Consider the following 19,849-nt stretch of genomic DNA (forward strand, 5'->3'; position numbering starts at 1 on the left):
TTATTGAAAGTTTGCATAACAAGATCTCAGTATGCCTTGAAGCACAATTCACTTGTTTATGAAAATTTTATTTTACTGTCATTACATTTTCAAATTTTATTTGGCAAAATATCTTGTGGGTTTGTTAGTCGTGTGAGCTAAGTAAGCTTATTATAAACGACAGCATAACAAAACCGAAACCGAAGATAGTACTAAAACCCAGAAACTTACTCAGGAGAGTTGAGATTGAGACCTAGTGTTGTTAAATCACTTCCTAATGCAAGATGTACCATTCCTGGATCTGTCTCTGCTGCCCTGATGAATGTTAACAAGCCAATCATTCCAAACTGGTCCGTCACCATCCCTTGAGGAATGTTGGTAACCCGACCTGGGCAAGAAGAACAAATTAATTTTCTCCTTTCAAGAAGTGGAAGAATCAACAAGGTGACCTAAATGACTGTCAAAACTTTTAAAGAGGAAAAAGTGGAATGACACATACCATCAGGTAACACCTGGATCCCTTTTTTCTGCTGGTTGTTGTTTTGCGTAGTTGAACTTTTATCTCCAGGAAACTTGGGCCCATCTGTGCTGGATGATGTTTTGCCTGATGTACTCAAATTCTATAAAAAATAATTTGCAGAGTTGGTATGATGGAAACAAACCACAATGGAAAAACTTCTTGACCATACCTTTCAGTCAAGCGCTCTAAACCAGTACGTCAACTCACTCTAATAAATTAGGCATTAAAATGGAACCAAGCTGAAGCTCTCGAGTTCTATTGACAAACCTTATGTAATATTTACCACTTCCTAAAGTATACCTGTCATACAATAAGAGCTATTAATGAGCTAACAGCTTGCATTCTAAAAGGATAAGAAAATATTTTATACCTGAGTTTCAATACACAATGTATATCCCAAGTGCCTGTGACTAGAGGATATTTTGGACTCATCACATCATATATTTCTTCCATACAGTCTTGCTCTCACGTAACACTCCATGACATAGCAACAGATAACAATAACTCAAACCAATTTCAGGTGCAAGCAACATACAGCTGGCACATTTGCAACTATCAGGAAAGAGATGTAAACACTACGTCTGGCAAGAAAACTGTGATTGCGCTCCACGAGCCCATATACTGACAAAAGATATCTTCCACAACTACTATTTCTTACTCTTTGTTATTCTTTAAAACAAGTCTGCAGTAACACAATGTAATTACATTTACTCCCTCCTTCCTTACTGTATTCAATGCTAACTGTATCAGAACATTTTCCACATGCTAAACTTGGCCACAACATTTGGGTGCTAGGCTTCCCCCCGTCCCTTTTTTGAACAGTTGCATTTTTCAGTTTTCACATGAGATTGTAGTCACATCTACTACTTCCTCATCAGTATTTATGCCACCTCAATTAACATTTTTTTTTCCAATTATAAGTAATAAACCAAACAGAAACTAGAACATTTTGTCAAATACTGTAGGAAACTTTTCTCTGCCATCCAAATTTTATTCACTCTTCATTTGTAATAAAACCCCATTTTTATTACAAATCTTTCAGAGTAAACAATGAAAAAAAACCCATCATCTTATGATTTAAGCTATATATCTAATGCATGGTAATTACAACAATACGTAAGATACAGCATATCCCACTAGTCTACAATATACCCATGCATGCAACAGTCTCTATTAAAAGAGCTTCTTCCTTGTGATTTCATTTCCCCATCAAGAATTTTACCTTGAAGTGATACTGTACCACCTAACTTTTAAAGGATTTGACAGCTTTCAAGAAAGCTGTTATAATGTGTAAATTACTACTACTGATGAGAGGCACCAATAGCAAAAAATAAGCTGGAATTGGTAGAAAAAGAAATTACAAATTGAAAAACTTGAAAAATACATATCAACTCTCAAAAATAAATTTTGAGATGTTCTTGCAAGTTCCTCCCTGGCCCCTCCCCCAAATACAAAAGGATACACAGAAGTCATATGAAATTAAGAAAGCAAGGTCGCAGTGACTGTTGGGACCAAAAAACTTCCTGAGAAATTCAATTTATGTAGCTACATATGAAATGCTGATTATGTAAATTTTCTCATTAATTTAGAGGGGCAAATTTGAAAATCTTATATTACAAATATAGTCACTGCCCATTTTAAAATATAATCATCAGAAGAAGCACAAACACTCAAAATAAAAGAAGATTTAAGGTTTACTTACAGATTTATTGTCATCATTACTCGATGTTGGGTCTTTGTAGCTGGAGCCTGGTAATGCTGGAAAATCTTCATTGTGTATTGAAAAGTCCTGGGACTGCTCACTTGCTGGTTTTGTTACCATTCCAACTATCATCAAAATGAAAGCAGGAATAACATTAAATGACTGCTAAGTAAAGAATTTTCTGCTGTTGATCTTGCTTACTGTCCATTTTCACTATGTGCAAGCTGTACAGCAGAAATGACTTTCAAAAAAACCAAGTAAACCAAAACAAAGCATATTCATGTAAAACATCCACACATATTAGACTAAAGCCTCTTATTTAAGTGTGAGCTGAGAAACACTCCGGGTTAAATTCATAGACACATCCACTGCTTTAAGAACGAAGCCCAGTACTTTTACCAGGAACAGCACCTGTTTTGCACATCTAAATGATCAAATAATCTTCACAGGCATTATTAAAGCGGTATTTAAGGAAATCCACTGATGAAGGAAGGATGTACTGCTTTTAAGATTATAATACATTCTTCCTCCATCCCCTAATTGCATGAAGAATTTCTTAGCATAATCTCTTTAGAAGCAAGTATTCTTAAAAGGTGCTCAGCTAACTTGCAACAGAACATATCACCAATGAAATACTTGCCTGTGACATAAGACCGACTCCTACTTTCAGTATGAAAACTGAAAGCATTTAGCCTGCAACTCTCAGTGCTCTGACCCTAATTTAAAAAAAGTAGGCCAGTCACATTGGAACATGGATTCCGACTACTGAAAAGCAACATTCTTTTTTTTTTTTAATGCCAGTTAAAAGAAACAAACCCCAAAACAAAAGCAAACAAACAAACAAAATCAACCAAAGAAAAGCCCCCACACCACGCACCCAAGGGCAAATATTCTTTGCTGAGAGATGGAGAAGTACTACAGTGATTTGGTTGCAAACAACACTGCACTAGAGAAAGAGAAGACAGAAGGAAGTCTAGGGCCTATTTTTAATAAAGATTCTTAATAGATGTATAGGATCTAAAATGGTTCAGTAGATGACTATGACTTTCTCTAGTATTCTGAAGTTGGAGATCAAAGGTCCTTTCTTTAAGAAAAAAAACGCACTGAGTTGATCTTGTTGCTGCTGTTCACCCTTTTCATCCAGGGTTATTACAATTCCTTCCACTGGATGAATAAAATTGATAATGAATTAACTGTTGCATATTCTCATTCTATCTAAAAGTTATTTGAAGTCTAATTTTCCTGAATTAGCTAAGCATGAAGGAAGTATGTCTCTGCTCAGTTTCAAACCTTCTTATTCTTGACCACAACGAAAAGTGCTCTCCACTTATTGTTGCTGGAGACAGTGTACAGTGCATCTCATATCCCCATTTCTTGATTATTTCTACCAGCACACCCATCCCTGCATTAAGCAGCTGCTCAAGATGACTCTTCAGACAGAGAAATTTCTTTCCTGGTTCACCGCACAGTCATGCAAACACCAATGCTAGCAACAAAACAGGGAAATGGTGTAAGCACAGGAGCAATTAGAGGGTTTTTTATGCAGCAGTGCTGCTGAATGCTGAACTCCAGCTCCATGCTGGAAGTACATCTGTGTGGATCTCCTTCCTACCTTCTATCAATTTTCCATGTAATGGCTTCTCTTTGAGACAGACAGCGTCTCATGTAAACCACAAGCTGTATTATCTCTCCACTCTCAGTGTGGCTTTTCGGTGCCTTTATTTGGGGAAGTGACTTTTCCCTGTGTTTAGGAGCACTTCAGTTTAACTCGTGTAGCTCTTTCTCACAGCTATCTTAAGCAGAGGGCCCTGGTTACGCCCAACCCACAAGGCTACTTTCTCCTGATAGTGTGGTATCTATTATTTCTCTCCAATTAAAGTTGGAGATATCTTTGGAAAACACTAGGTTTTTATAGTTAGAAAACTCTGGGTTATTTTTGGTTGGAAATTTGACAAGTGTCACAAAAATAACTTTAGGTTATAAAAGCAACTTTTCAGAGTAGCTGATGCAACATGCATGACAAAATCTACTAAAGTAATAAAAAAAAAAGTATTGTGCCTCATGCTAAGCTTACTTGAATTTTTTCCAGACCCAAATAATAAGATTTGTATCCACCTTAAAGTTTTCCCTTTTATTATTTTCTAAGCTGTTCAGCAAGAATTATGTAAGACACAGACTTGGAATCTGACTGATAATAGTTGATGATTACAGGCTGTTTTTTGAAATCTGATGTTCATCATAAAAAACAGTGAACAGTACTACAGCAAGTACTACCAATACACAGAGAAAATATACAGTGTGTTTACAGCTGCTGACTTTTTACACAACAACACCTCTAGTAATCAATTATTATTTCTAAAATTTACTACTCGGACATTGACAGTTCTTGCATATGTACAGTTAGAAAACAACCTATTGCCTAAGAAATGAGTGAGCAGCTTCAGAGTAATCATAGTATACAGACTGAAAGCCCCAACAACCTCTATTGACAGTGAAACTAAAGCAGATGAGTTCCAATAGTTACAAAAGCCTGAGGGTAATCTCCAATCACAGCGATACTGAATATTTATTTTAAAAAATGAGACTTAGGAGCTCAAGTGTCTGGCATTTTTTAAAAGACTACCTATTGTCTTATGAACAGCAAAAGGTGAATCAAGCAAACACTGATTTCATTGAAAGAGCTTTCAAAAGTATAGTCTTACCATAGGGTGCCCTTCCAGCTAAAGGGTTTATTAATGGAGTTGGATTGCCACTTCCTTCCCTTCTGTTTCTGTCTGCTAGTGCTGGAAAATCTGAGAGGTCCAGTCCTGTCACATTTTCACTTCCATCTACAATAAAAACAGGTATTTTAAATTTCCTTACATTTTTTACTCAAAGACTTCATTATGTGCAAGATAAAGGTAGAACATATTTTCTTTCTTCAAGTTGATCTTTCTACTCATTATAATTATTACAAATAACTACAGCCTCTGTGTTAGGAGGCTAGCCTAAAGAGCATCAAGATGTTTGGGGTTTGTTTTTAAACAACGGCTAGACAACAGTACTTAGTAATGAAGTCTACTCATTTTGAATTAAAGACTGCATGCGTAAAATACAGGCAGGCTATCAAAATTACAGTACTAGGATAGGTAGCCTTTTTAAAATTTAAGGAGCTATCAAGAAGAAATTTGAGAGAAGATAATAACCCATATCAGCAGCAACATCAAGGAGCTCTTTTGTCCTTAGATAAGGTGAGATAAAACTGAAGCAGTTGTAGAGCCAATGCAGTGCAAGTTACATGGGAACATTTTTTCGTCTGCAGCAGAAAATACTACATAGGCGAGGTCAGAGCAGTGGCTCTATAAAGATGTCATAAGGTCCGAGGGGATGCCCAAACCCTTACACTCTGTGAGGTCACTAGCACCTCAAGTTGCTTCATATACACAGCTACCTACAGAAACACCATCATGGACAAACCTAAGGCGTTTATGCAGAAGGATATTTTCCCTACTCTAGTTCACTAATTCAGGTGAAGAAGTAATTCCCAGAGAAAAACCACAACTGAAACAACTGACTGAAAGAATCACATTATATACCAGCTGCTCAAAAGGAGTTGGAGATATCAAAAAATCTTTCCCACTGTTCTTACCCTATATAACATTTTTGTAGAAAATGGATAAGTCTTTTCTTCTCTGATCCCCTTTTCAATTCCATAAGCTATTTTGCATTTCTAACCGACTAGGTATAATCTATAGTCATGTGATGTACAGTGAGCATTCTACAGAACACTTTCACTTTGTCTTCAAAAGTATTAAAATCCACTGTTAGGAAGTAGTAACAGTTTCATAGCACCGCTCCTGGAGCAGTGTTTCTATGGAACAACTTAAAATTATAACAAAGTTGCACTCCAACAGAACAAAGTATTTTCAATTAGATTTACTTAGTCAAGAAAAATCTCTCTACTGTACTTCAAGATCAACATTAATCATAGTAAACTCACCTGTTCCATTAAAAATGTTACTTGATAAGGAGTTATTCATTCCAAATGCCTGATTTCTGTTCATCCCAAATCCAGACATACTGTGAAAAAAATCCAGGAAGTCAGACAAAAGGGTATACATACTTTGTAACTTCCAGTGGAAGGCATTAAGGGGGAAAAAAAAAACTAAGACACTTAAATTATTTTAAGCTTAAGCAACCCACGTTAGCCTAAACTCAGTTTTTAACTATTTTCCTTTATACTTCTGAAAACTCTGAGCAGCAGCAGCAGCAGGCACTGTTCAATCAAGACAACTGGAATGACTTCAAAATAACTTCATTTTTTTAATAGCCGCTATGTCTTAAGACACCTGTCAACCAACAAGTTACGACAAACACGATAGTTAGTAATTTCATATAGAAAAATGAAGCAGCAGTAAATGCAATAGTGAAAAGTCAGACTGCAATCCCTTCATTTGCAGGTGGGAAGCTGGATCATGGAAGTGATCAAGTTGATCATGGCTCGGTTATAAGCTGAACAGTTATGGTGTGCAATCATCACCACGTACATACGGCACTAGTACGAGCCCAGGGACGGTCTCTGCCACACAAGGACACCAGCTAAATTAAAGTTTCATACAGTCAGGCAAAAATGCTTGAAGACATCTAAATATCATATAGAACTACTGTGGTCAGAAAGACACCCTCACAAACGATCCGCTTCATTCTGTGCAAGCTGGAGATGTTGAGAAGCCCAAAGGTAGGCCCCAGCTGAGTGAAATTCTGAATTTTTGCCCTGTGGGAAATCACAACATTCATTTTTCCCCTGTAACAGGATGGAAGCTGATGTTTTAGAAGTTTCCGTAAATAAAAACATCAAACATCTTCCTAGTGGAAATTTTACCTACGTGGACTTTTTCCACAGTTACAATTCTGAAGCATTTCATTCCAATTTGAAATAGCCCTAAATGCTTCATTTTGGATTGAGACATCAAGAAAGGGAATAGTTAGCCAAGGCTGGTCCTGTCCTGCTTTGCTTCCCCAAGGTAGTGTATCTGAAAGGCATCCAGATCTTTGACACCTCACACATCTGAAGAAACACATTCCTGGTATCATCTGTGAATTCTAGACCTGGTGAGAGCACCAACAGGAGACAACTTGGTCTTGAGGGCATATAATCTAGCCTGGTGACAGACAGTATTTCTCATGCTAGGGTTTTTTTGTTTGCTTTTAAAGTAATTAGAAATAACCATGTTAGGAATTTCAGGGATAGGAAAGGGATTAGGCCACAAAATGCATACTTCTCTACAATTGTTTGTAACCTGTTTTACCAATGTAACTAAGAAAGCAAAAGTGAAGTAGTTTTTAGGTTCAAAAACCTAAAAACTTTCATTCCTCCAACTAAGGCAACCATACAGAAAACACTTCTTGGAAGTCACATAACTCATGCACCTGTCAAGGAAACACCATAAACTTCTTTTTCCAAGTATAAATTCAAAATTTTGTTAAATATATCAATTAATAATTGGATATGTACCGCTACTATACTTCCGTAGGCTAATAAACTATGGAATAAGAACTTGTCATTGTTATAGTGATATTTCCTTCTCAACTCGTAAAAATTGTAGCTTCTTGAAAATGAGATATACAATGCAAACAGTGAAAGATGAGGATTTTAATTCAAATGCTCCTACAGACAGGGATTTAATTATCTACCCTACAGCTGAACGATATTTAAACACATACTTTCTATACATACATCAATCTCCAAAAAATCATTGGCCTCTGCATGTACAGTTTTTAAGTATATTACTATTTCAACCTTTTGTGATGCTCAAGTTTCAAAAATACTTTAAAATCTAAAATTATCTTTTAAAATTATCATCACCTTTACATGCCACCATACATCACAGGAGAGAAAAGACAAATTCTATGTAATCAGGGGCAAGATACAAAGTCTTCTCACACTCCAAGAACATAAACTGCTACTACCAAGTCTCTCTTGCTGTGATTGAGAAAAGCATTTTTATGCCTCTATGAGTGCGAAACTACAGAACTAAATAGCCTGACCAGCTTTCAGATGACCGTGACATCAGTTTTCGCCTTCCTTTATCCATTTTGTAAAATACTAGGTCAGGTTAGAGGTGGCACCTGACTGCCATGAGCTTGTTTGTGCTCCATCTAAGAGTCAGTCCCCTAAGGAAGGTCCTGAAGGGAAAAAAGGATGAAACTGGGAGCACAGAGACAGTGAGGTTGTGGAATGAAGCCTGGAAAGCAGTCAGCTGTGCGAAGCTGTGACTACACACATTAAATAATTAGAATCAAACACACTTTTTACTATGAGTTTATCAGCATGAACTAAGCATAAACACAGCACCAAACCACAGTTAAAGCCTAATGATTTATGATGTTAGAATCTTGCCCAGTGTTAGAAAAAGAGCAGAAGTGATTGAGAAGCTTTTGGCATCCAAATGAGCACCAAATCCTTAAATGAATGGCAAACCACCGTTCTCTGTATTATTCCTGAATTTAAAGAAGAAAATACTAAGTCCCTACTGTGTCTGCATCAGTTAACTATTCTTCCAGAATAACTATTGTGTTTTTAAATCTTGCCTTACTTCTTCCCAAACTCATAGATGAATAGTCTTAAAATGGATGCATATACCCAAAAGTCAAGATATGTTTCAAAAACAAACTTGCGAACACATGAGAAACATCACATATTTTAAAGAAGCAGCAGTAGAAATTCAATAGTCAGAAACAGAATTTAGCTTAAGGCCTCAAAAAGCTTGCGTGAATATTAAAAGCAGCTTCAAAGTTTATTGCCAGGAGATGAGAACACGCGAAGCGGCTTTTGAGCTTTATTCTAAAGGATAAAAATTAGATTTCCAGAGCAGCATTTAAGCATCTCCATGGCTGTACAGGGATGGTCCAACTAAACAGCCTTACCTGTTCACAGTAAAAGGTTGTCGAGAGGGTTGCTGCTTTGGCATACATATTATGCTTGGAGAGCTTCTGTTGGGGCTGCCTAACCCTGAACTGCTCATGCTGTTTGTCCTGCTGGGAATTCCAATGCCCTGACCAACCTGGGAGTGGTTCATCATATTCCTAGGATTCATAGGCAATATCCCCCTGAAAGAGAAAAACCATCCACAGAGATGAATCTGTACAATAGTATTTGGTTACTCATTTAGATTACTAATGTAGGATGGACTCTGAGCTGTTGCAACTTAATTTGTGCTTAGCGTCAATACAGCATGTTTGGATTACTCTCTATAATTAATGTAGTTTTGGGTTTCTTCAGAAATACCAGATGACCCATTACATACTAATCAACTCCTTGGTCAGGTTTAGATAAATACTTAAGTATTATGCATTTGAGAAGGTGTCACAGCTCTTTAGTTAATGAGCACTTCAGACCTGCTACCTTAATATTCTTAGACGGTGTATGACATCCATACAAAAATTTTAACCGTACATTTACCAGAACAATCAAAAAACAGTCTCTTACATTCTGAAGCAGAATTTGCCAGCAATTTGTCCTTTACATACAAAAATCAAATACTGTCTTACAGTAAGTCCTTACTGTTCTACAGTATTATTTCCCTAACACAGGCAGTGGTCAATAGAAACTACTTTTCTTCTTATTTTAATTAATCAGACTGTAAAGTAGTTGAGGCAAAATATGCAGAACATTTAACAAGAGCTCTGCAGAACGACACAATCGCAGAAATATTGGCTATCAATAAATACCTGCTCGGAGATGGAGGCGTGTGAAGTGACATTGTTGGTACCCCTGTTGTTGGCGTTACGTGGCTCGGTAACTGAGTGCCTTGTGATAAGCTGCGATTTAACTGAGGGGTATTGTTGCTCATTCCCCTCATTGGAAGGCCTAGTGCACCTATTGAAAAAAAATTCAGAGGGGTGGAGACATAGAGCAATCAGGAACAAAGTCTTCTCCATCAGGTGTAGATGGAAACAATTTATGCTGACAACCTACAAAAAAGTGTAAAGACTGAAGGAAAGTGCAGTGTAAAAACTAAGTCCTTCTTTGTGTAGTAGAAGCCCAATTATCTCAAATTTAGCCCCATTTCTGTTAAACTTTAGAAAGGCTCTTTAAGAAATTTCTGTATTTGGGTCACTAACAAAATTTTGTTTCCTTTGAGATGCATACTGTAGAGAAAGGGTTCAGTTTTGAGGTTTTTGATGAGGACATGAAAATCTACAAATTATCTCAAAAAAGGCAGCATTTTGAGAAAATTAGTAACTGCACTCAAGAAACACGTTAATTACTTCTGAACAAACTGGTATATGTTTGGCAAGTATTTAGAACAGTGATCTGTCTTGCTAAAAATTAAGCAAACCTTTAATAAAAGAAAGTTATGAATATTTAGTTAACAATAACATTGCTTTTAGGACAACAAAAGCAACATTTTAGGCCAGTTCTCTGTAAAGTTTAAGTTACTACTTTTTGATAACAGAACTTCAGTGGCCACGATCAAGTCAAGTTCCATCTTTTGGGAAAAGCAAGCAAGCAGAATTTTAACTGCCCTCTATTAGCATGTAAAAATATACAGAAGATTTTTAACATTGTGATCAAAGGTATTTTCTATGCAAACAATTGGGTGTGACAGAATAAAGTAAGCACTTCAGTGAAGTAAAGAACAAAATTACTTTAACTCAGAACAGCAAAAGATAACCAGTTGCTGCCCCATCTCAAAATGTCCAAAAACTTTATGAAGTTTCTCATCATTCTCACATCACTTTTCTGTGCTTATGAAGTTTCAGAATGATGTTCAAAGACAAGAAAAAGTCATTTAGTGCAACACATCAATAGAAACAAACTTAGCATATAAAATGTGATAGCTGTAAGTAACGGTCCCTATTGCTTTGGCATAAGGCTGCTGAGGTAGATTCACAGAACTTAAAACCTTATCTTGCAGACCAAACAAAAGAAAAATTATGATGAATCAACACTCTCCCATAGTGGATCACCCCTGCAGAAAAGCTGAATATGCCAGTGTATAGCGTGATTAAATACTAAGAATGCAAAGAACAGACATAGCATACGCTCAGGTTATTACAATGGACAAGGTCTGAAGAAACCTCCCAGTCATTTAGCGCTCTCACTTTAAAGAACTGCTTTCTGTCTGTGTCTTACCCTACAATTTGCAATCCAAGTTTGCAATAACAGTTTTGATAACACTTCAGATCTATACATTCAGATTAAGAGGTAGTGTGACTTGCTATAACAAGCCTCCTAAGACTTCATTAAATGCTGATTACATCAAGGTGTTCACTGTAAATATTTTGGCAATTTGCTGCATCAGAATAATTTCAATGAGCATAAATATATAGTATAAATAATATTTCACGCTGATTAACAATTACGTGGAATTTAAAAAAAAAAAGGTAAAGAAAAAAATACATACACTTCCAAACTAGATACAGTACACTGAAAAACATGATTCCAATATTCAGGCTAATTTTGTGCAAACATTTGTTTCAGCAAAGCCAGTTTTACACTGATGGTTATTTCTTGTTGTTGGCTTTCTTTAAACTAGAATTTTTAATGAGTAGGGCTGTTACAGTGAAGTAGAACCACACTCCTGTGGCTGGCAAGGAGGGGCAGTTGAAACATTAACCATAATGGGGGAAAAAAGAAACCCCAAACCCAAACTCTTTTCTTATGCTTCCTTTTTCCACTTTTTTAACTGAGACAAGAGATCTGCATGGCCTGTATTGGAGGCCGATCAATGAAGTGGCTGATTTCCTGCCCAATAGTTAAGTTATATTAACTATAGCGTGACATCTTGCTTAATGACAGCTACCAATCTAAAAGCACATAGGCATTATCAGCTTTGTTTTTCCTAGAAGTATTTTAATCGTAAGCATTGACTTCAACACAGAAGTTTCTTCCCCCTTTTTCCTCAATATTTGGTAGAAACTGGACCCCGATAATATTTACTTTCTAGTTTTTAAGCCATGCATGTCTCCATGTCAGAGAGATTATGTCCTAGGCACCACAACCAACTGAATGAACAACAAAGTTGAGGAAAAAAGTTAACCTTAAAAATAAACAACAAATAACTGTGATAAACAGACTGAATAAACTACTTCAGTGTCTTTACACAGTTACATCTGAAAGGTTCAATACTGCCAGATTCAGGACCCAAAAAGTCAAGAGCCAAACACGACTCTCAGACTGGCCAGAAACTGCTCATATAAATCTCAGTAGCATAATCAAATGTCAGTTTATATTACATGGTCACTCATCAACAGCCACTGAGATAGTAAAAAAACAAAAACCAAACAAAAACCAAAAACAAAACAAAAAAACCCCACTGTATTTTTTAAACTATTTGAAGAAAGCAGAAAGAAGTTGTAAAGGCCATGCATCTAGCAGACAAAGCTCTTAGTTTGTCCAGATAAAAAACTCCCGACTCTCTAAGTACTCCGAAGACACTTTTTCTTAGAATCCAAGTCAGATGCACTTGGCAAGAAAGTTGCAAGCATTCAAAAGCATATAGTGATAAAAGAGAGATGTTCACAAACCTGTTTTACTTGTGTAACTGTATCTAACTTAAGATATTCTGAGTCACTTTCTGGATGCACCTCTCAGCTACAAGGAGGTTCAGTTCTCAACGCTGGCCCTTCAGTTAAGTGGCCAGCGTTACATACTGTGACTGTTGCTCCCATAGGTCTTCTATTGCAACAGTATACACAAGAATGGCAGGTACAGAAAAAAAAATCTTCAAGGTATGAGGACAAAACACCCAAACAGTGGTGCAGAAGGCAATAATCTTACTGGCATAGTTCTTTGCCAAATGCGAGTTGCCAAGCATGTACACAAGATTCAATTGCTCCTGTAGAGCATGAAATAACAGTTACAATTTAAGGTATAATTTCCTTCTATTCCTTACATATTTTTCTGAGCTAGGCTCATTTTGGCCTAGCTCACTTTCCTTAGATTTTCCTTCAAAGAGTCACAGTTAAGCCACAGAAATTCTTTATAGGATGATTATATTTGGATTTTTAACAGCTATACAGTGTCAACATATGACACTTTGCATACTAAACACTGCAAAAATGCATACTAAGCAAAGCACAAATGTATCTTAAAAAAAACCCCAAACACACAAATAAGGAGACATGCTGTCTTTTTTACAATCACCAGAAAACAAAGCCATATGCATGTTCTTTATCCAAAGAGCATGAAACTAGAACATATTTAGCATAAAATAAACATATCATCAATAAAAAGAATTCTTACTTTGTTGCCCGTATAAACTTGCCCCAAACTGAGACAGCTGACCTGATGTTGATGGTGATGCCAGCATCTAAAATGTAAGAATAAAAGGTTATTAAAGATACCAAGATGCTGTGCTATCTGGCTCTAAAAGTTTACAACACTGTATTGTTTTGCCAAGAAAGTCAAACAGCAACTGAAAACTCCTTTTAAGTCCTCAAAAGTTTTAGAGACTCCCCAAAATACCTGCACAGTAACAACTGTAAAAGTATATTACATGTCAATAAAAATGTGTGACTTTACATGTATACAACCAGACTTTTACTTGCGACAAATAGCATAGAGGAAGAAGTTCTAAAAGCTTTCAGTTTTTCTATCCTTGTAGCTAAAAGACTCATCTTTACAGAAGAAGGAATACCCTGCTATTTAAATCAGATATAGGGTTTTCCGCCCCCCCACCCCCCCCTTCCGCCAAACATGCATCATACAAGCATATCAACCCCTGGTTCAGTGCAGTTTCATATTATCAGTTACAATAGTAAAAGGTCAGAAATGAGTGGCTAGGTAGCAGCAGGTATATAGAAAGAGATGAACTTCAGGTAAGATTCCAATGTTAAAATTATAATGCACTGTCCTAAGCACTAGCTGCACACTTGTATACACCATATGAATAGGTAAGATGTAGAAATGTCAGAAATAATCTTTCCTGCTCTATTATGCCTACTTTAGAGATATCACATATTACCAAATATTTCCATTAAAACCTTCTTTGTCAACTTTCAGACATCACACAAGAAATGTGATGAACTAAAGAGACTCTTGGGAAGAGTGAGATCTAAACAAAAAAAATCATGATCTATGAAGAAAGATTGACATTTGGATTTGTATATTCCAAAAAGAAGGCAACTAAGGTAGGGACATGACACCAGGCTTCCACTCATTGCTCTAAGAGGAAAACAATAAACTACCTCTCCATGCTGCTGCAGAAATGGAAAGTATTAATGAATTTGAGAAACAGGAGATTTAGGCTAAATATTTGGAAAAAAAAAAGCCCTTTGCAATCTTAAGGACAGTTAAGCACTGGAGCATCCATCCCTAGATGTTTTTAAGAACAGATTAGATGTTCATCAACATTAGGTATAGCTGATTGGCCCTTGGAACAAGAAGAGGTATTAGTTGACCTAATCCATCCAGCTCACAACAGAATATTCTACTCATACTTACCAACCCATCGGTAAATATCTGCTTGTTTAGTGCAGTAGTCTGGACTTGGATTGAATTTTAGGATGGTTTCAAGGAAAGGAATGTCTGGATTCTTACACATAAGGGGATTTCAAGCTTTTTCAACTTGAGAGTAAAGAATTCAAAACAAAATAGTTTTTACTGTGATAAATTGCTTTGTTGACTTAATCTAGACAAAACTCAAACAAACTGAATCTGCTAGTTGTCTATACTGGGGCCAAATCTAGATGGTAGAAATGAGAAAGAAGATATGCAGAGTAGACACTAAATATCAAAAGTAGCATTCATGTCTGTAAATCACAAAGTATTTATGATTTTTTGAATACATACAGAAGGCATGAGAAGAAAAATTACAGCAGGCAATTACTGTAGACCATCACAAAACTTATCAAAAATATCACCCCAAAATATTATATACTCACACATACTTTGAGCAAGGTGCACATATTTGATAGTAAGCAACTACAGCAATAAACCTTCACACTTGCATACACAAAGAGGTTTGAAATACTAAGACAAAAACTTCCTGCAGAAAAAAATATAACTAAAGTATGGGCCACACTGGACCAAAGGTCTCCTTTCTTAGTGAAGAACTGGCTGTGAACAAAAAGAACACTTTAAATAACTACCAGTGGCTTCAGCTCAGCGCTCATACAGCAAAGTTCACAGGCCACAGCTGCATCAGCAAGCAATGCAGCAGAGCACAGTGCATTTGTGAAACAAGAAAGTCGATCCTGAGGGCCTAACGTACCTACTGTATGCATTTCTAGCTGGAGTTAGTTAGCTGCGACTATAACACCTGATGCCATGGACTGGTTGCCTGTGAGTGACTAGAACACGTTTGGTGCACTGCTGGAGCATCTCTTCCAGGCTATTTTGATCCAGAAGGAATCAAATTCACTCACACCAAGACTGCTCTGCAATGCGAACCAAGACATGCTTAAGTGGGGATACCTGGGAGACAGATTTCAAAAGCACACTCCCCACCCAAACTAACAAATTGATGTTTGTTAAACATTGATAAAACAAGCTCATACAGTGATTTTAAGAAAGGAAAGACAAAGTAAAATGTTGAGGTAAAAAAAAAAACATTCAACTTTGAGAAGTTGGAAAATCCAAGAACATGTTGCAAGGTGTGGCAAATTGTAATTCCATAGTAAAAAAATGAGAGAAAAAGGTTACAAGATACCTTCAGAGACAATGACAAGGGCACACAAGCAAAAAAAAAAAAATCCTAAACCAACCAGATATTGAGATAGAAACAGCAGTCAAAAAGTACTACTAGCTTTAGGACAGGTAAGCAAAACAGTTAAGCCAAAAACAAGATCCCGTAAGAACAGCTACTGAGGGCATTCAAAAATTGCTGTGATGGCATGTGATATAATTAGCAGACGATCGTACAAAGCTCAGCATAAAAACCTTTTATTTATAATGTTAACTTAGATACAAAAAACTATTTTAAAAAAATCACAGACCTAAGAGGTGCTAGATTACTTGAAAGAGAGGAAAAAGAATTGTACCTCTTCTACACTGAGTACTACTTGATTTTTTAAATTCAGTTAAAAGAAAAGGAATGGCAAATAATACTTAATGAACACTGCTTATTAGAAATTGGATTTTCTTTTGAAACATTGCAAAGTAGGTCACATGTATTGTGCCATTTGCTTTTACATGAAAAGTTAATTGCAAAATGACTTGTAGAGAAACCTTTATAGAAAACCATAATAAAGGCCAAGTATTAAATTCAATAAGTCTAATAACTAGTCTTAAAGTCATAACATACTTAGAACATCAAAGATAACAAGCCTCAAGAAGAAATAAATAAAAATTTCTGTGGATCTGTTCCAGGCTGATTAAATGCAGCATTTCTCAAATCTCACGGAAAAGGAATAGTTTATTTTGTAATATCCCCAAAAAACTCTCCCCAGTATTAAATGCTTTTTTCTGTCATAGCTAAGTAAGGTCCAGTTTAAAATTTTGTCTTCTTTTTCTATTATTTCCACATAATTTAGGTCAACAACAAAACAACTAAATTAGCCAAAACCTGAACCTGTGCTACTCAGACATTTATATGCATTCACAACCTCGAAGTCATTATTATAGGCTACTCAAACTTGGTCTACCAAAGATAATGAAGATTCAAGATGAACACTATTGGTAGTATTTAAAACATTCATTCTGGCATTCTGCAGTCATTGTATTATCTGACTGGACTACTAGCCACATGACACACAAAATATAACAACAACTCTCCAAGAGTGTACTTGCAACAGTGGCTAGAAGTCACTCTTGAATTTCTTTTAGTCTGCAACAGCCAAAGATCATGATAATCTTAATAAAAACTAAAGCAGCCTAACCCTTAAGGTGACTAAAGCCTCTTCCAGTTGGTAAGACCTTTTAAGCTTTACCCTATTATGTCAGTATTTTAGGAAAAAAATGCTCAGAATTATACCTGTAACAACCTTTGAAAAACAAAACGTACCAAAATACTGCAATCGCATCAATGAACAGCATATTCCAGCAGTTGTGTATACAATACCAACTTCTTTAAACAAGTGACTAGTAATCTTCGATCGAGTCAAGGAAATCGTTGAGCAAGTTTCTGACACCTATCGCTTTTGCTGCATGCATAAAAAAAACCCACTCCACTCGTCAAACTTCGGCATTTAGGTTCAAATCAATTTGCCAGTGGTTAACAGCTAAAAAACCCAGTTGTGAAATAGCACAGGATTTCTGCTTCTATTCCAACCGAGCATGACTGAACTAGACAGATCGTTTCAATTGGCTTTCCCTGGACATGTTAGGAGACGGAGGAGGCCTCAGACTTGCATTTCCCACAGGGCAAGGAGACAACGGAGCAAACAAGACCTTGTGTAACACGAAGGGTGCGCTTTATTCTGCTGGCACACAGAAGGACCAACAGTCTGTACTGGCAGGCTGAAGGACCGAGTTGATGACAGTCAACTAAGATGTGAACATCATTTTACTCACAAGTCTCAAACAGTCACAGCGCAGTTCTGATCTCAGAAGATTCTGCATCTAAACTTGAACCAACTGACGATGCAAGCAGATGGCCCAGTTTTTCTGGACTGGTCCACACCAAAAATCAGTAAGCCCTAATGTGCTATCAGGCAATTTCCTACTCCTAGCAATGAACGAGATTTTACTGTAACCGCTTTTGTCAACTCTTGCTGAGTTTACTGCAGTTAAGTTCATTTAAGAGCGTCAACAATCTCGAAAAACAGCACCAGCAATTGCTTAAATTTGCCAGAACTGTGGGAAAAAACCCTCTGCATTTTACAAACCTCTCGGGAGGCTGGTGAACAGAGGCTGCAGCCTCCCTGAAAGCAGAGGGAGGTGGCGGGAGGAGGCTGATGGGGTTCCCACCTCCCCCCCCAGCACCGCAGCACCCTACCTCTTCCAAGCAAACCCCCAATTTACCACGGGGACGGCTGCCCGTCACCATAACTGCCACGGTAGCGCACCTCGGCACCAAGAAAACTCAGAAAGCCACACTTCTGCAAAGGCTGCTACATTATGCAGTTATAGCCTAAAGCTACTTTCCTAAACACAACGCAAGCTGAAGTTAAAATACATCACTCCAGCGCTACAAAGTCAATTCCTAAAAGCAAACCACGTTAGAATAAGCAAGTAAGTCTGTGAGTAATATCTGGCCTGATAAACGACGGGTTTTGCACAGGTGCAAACATCAGCATCATTTTGTATTTGCACTACTTTATTTCTGGTATCTGCCATCTGTGCTGCACTATTTAATAATAAAACAGCTGACCCACAGCCTCAAAAGGAGAGAGTGTTATAGTGACATAAAAAAAAAAGTCAAACCTAATAAATCAAACCAACAAATAAGAGATTAAAAAAAGACTTTTCTATACCAGTTTAATATTTAGTATTATTATTAGTCCTCCTCTAGATTACATAATGCTTTTTAATTCACAAAATTCACACGTTACAACAAAATATTTCCAAATCTCAAAAATCAGAGATCAATGAAGAAATTTTGAAAGCTGTACATTTGCAGGGTATTATTTGCAAGCAAAAATTGTTACTGGTATAAATTATTTGTGAAATATAAAATCAAATACAATAGTGAAAAATCAATGAAATTTTATTCGATCTTTCAGATTTCATCATTTACAGTTTTGGTCTTCTGCTTCCAGTGGCACTTGGGAAGCACAAGGAGGTAGGACCTCACTGTTGTTGGCAGCAGTATCTCAAGATCTTAAAGGCAAGATGTTGCCTTTAAATGTCAATGACATTATTAAATGAGATTAACATGGCTATTAAAGTAAAACTCTAAAAAAAAAAATTCTCCCTGTGCAGAGACATTCAGTTTGATCATACAGTATATTAATGAGCCAAAAGATTACTGAAAACTCATTGAAAGCTGCTACAAAAAATTCCATAAGCGATTAAGAACTAGGACAACAAAGCAAATATTTTATTTCAATTAAATAACCAGTTGCATATGAAAAACTAAAAAACAAACAAGCAAACAAAACCCCAACCACCCAGACAGTGTGCATGTAAACCACCAATATTACAATACAGTATGTTCAGTGAACTGAATTATTGTGTAAGAAAGCATAACCTCCGCCTCTAGAAAGGCAGATGATTTTATGCATGGAATTAATCTGGTCCAAGGAACCACTTCAAATGCTAAAGCTGACATACAAAAACTAATATATACTGTTGATTTAAGTGGAGATGCAGTAAAATACAGCTTTTAGATGAAGTACAGAAACAACACCTACCAGAGCCCTTTAGTTCTTCTATAAAAAAATCTAAATACAAACTCAATCATGGTGAAAATTATATACTACAGTCATCAATAGTGAAATTAATTTCCTTATGATATAATTTCAAATTGTGAAGTAAGTCGTGAGATAACTTCAATTCAGATACATACTTTTTGCAAACTCTGTGACAGAGGATAAAACCCCATTTTCCTCTCTAAGCAGAATTAGTTTATCATGCATTGCTTTATTTGATAAACCCATCCAGGTACAAACTTGTAGGTGACACAGTAAAAGGCTGCATTTTGCATTCTAAACTTTTTGTTCTTTCTTCATACTGTGTAACTTTATTATGAAAACACAAGCTATAGGTAGAATGACAATAGGCTCTGAAAGGGTACACTCACTAAAACACAGTTTGATTCTAATCTCATCCCCTGCAAGTC

The 19,849-nt window shown here is 36.6% G+C and overlaps 1 protein-coding gene across 1 annotated transcript in view; it reads right to left on the reverse strand.

The window, feature by feature from the left end:
* The window catches only part of CNOT2 (CCR4-NOT transcription complex subunit 2), a 94,969-nt gene that overhangs the window by 13,571 nt on the left and 61,549 nt on the right, over nucleotides 1-19,849 (reverse strand). The window contains 8 exon segments of the mRNA XM_075058181.1: nucleotides 211-367; nucleotides 479-599; nucleotides 2,202-2,326; nucleotides 4,904-5,029; nucleotides 6,181-6,260; nucleotides 9,108-9,290; nucleotides 9,912-10,059; nucleotides 13,432-13,498. Coding sequence (XP_074914282.1) covers nucleotides 211-367; nucleotides 479-599; nucleotides 2,202-2,326; nucleotides 4,904-5,029; nucleotides 6,181-6,260; nucleotides 9,108-9,290; nucleotides 9,912-10,059; nucleotides 13,432-13,498 — 1,007 coding nt within the window.

The sequence above is a fragment of the Buteo buteo genome, chromosome 26 (assembly GCF_964188355.1).
Source record: "Buteo buteo chromosome 26, bButBut1.hap1.1, whole genome shotgun sequence".
Taxonomy (NCBI): Eukaryota; Metazoa; Chordata; class Aves; order Accipitriformes; family Accipitridae; genus Buteo; species Buteo buteo.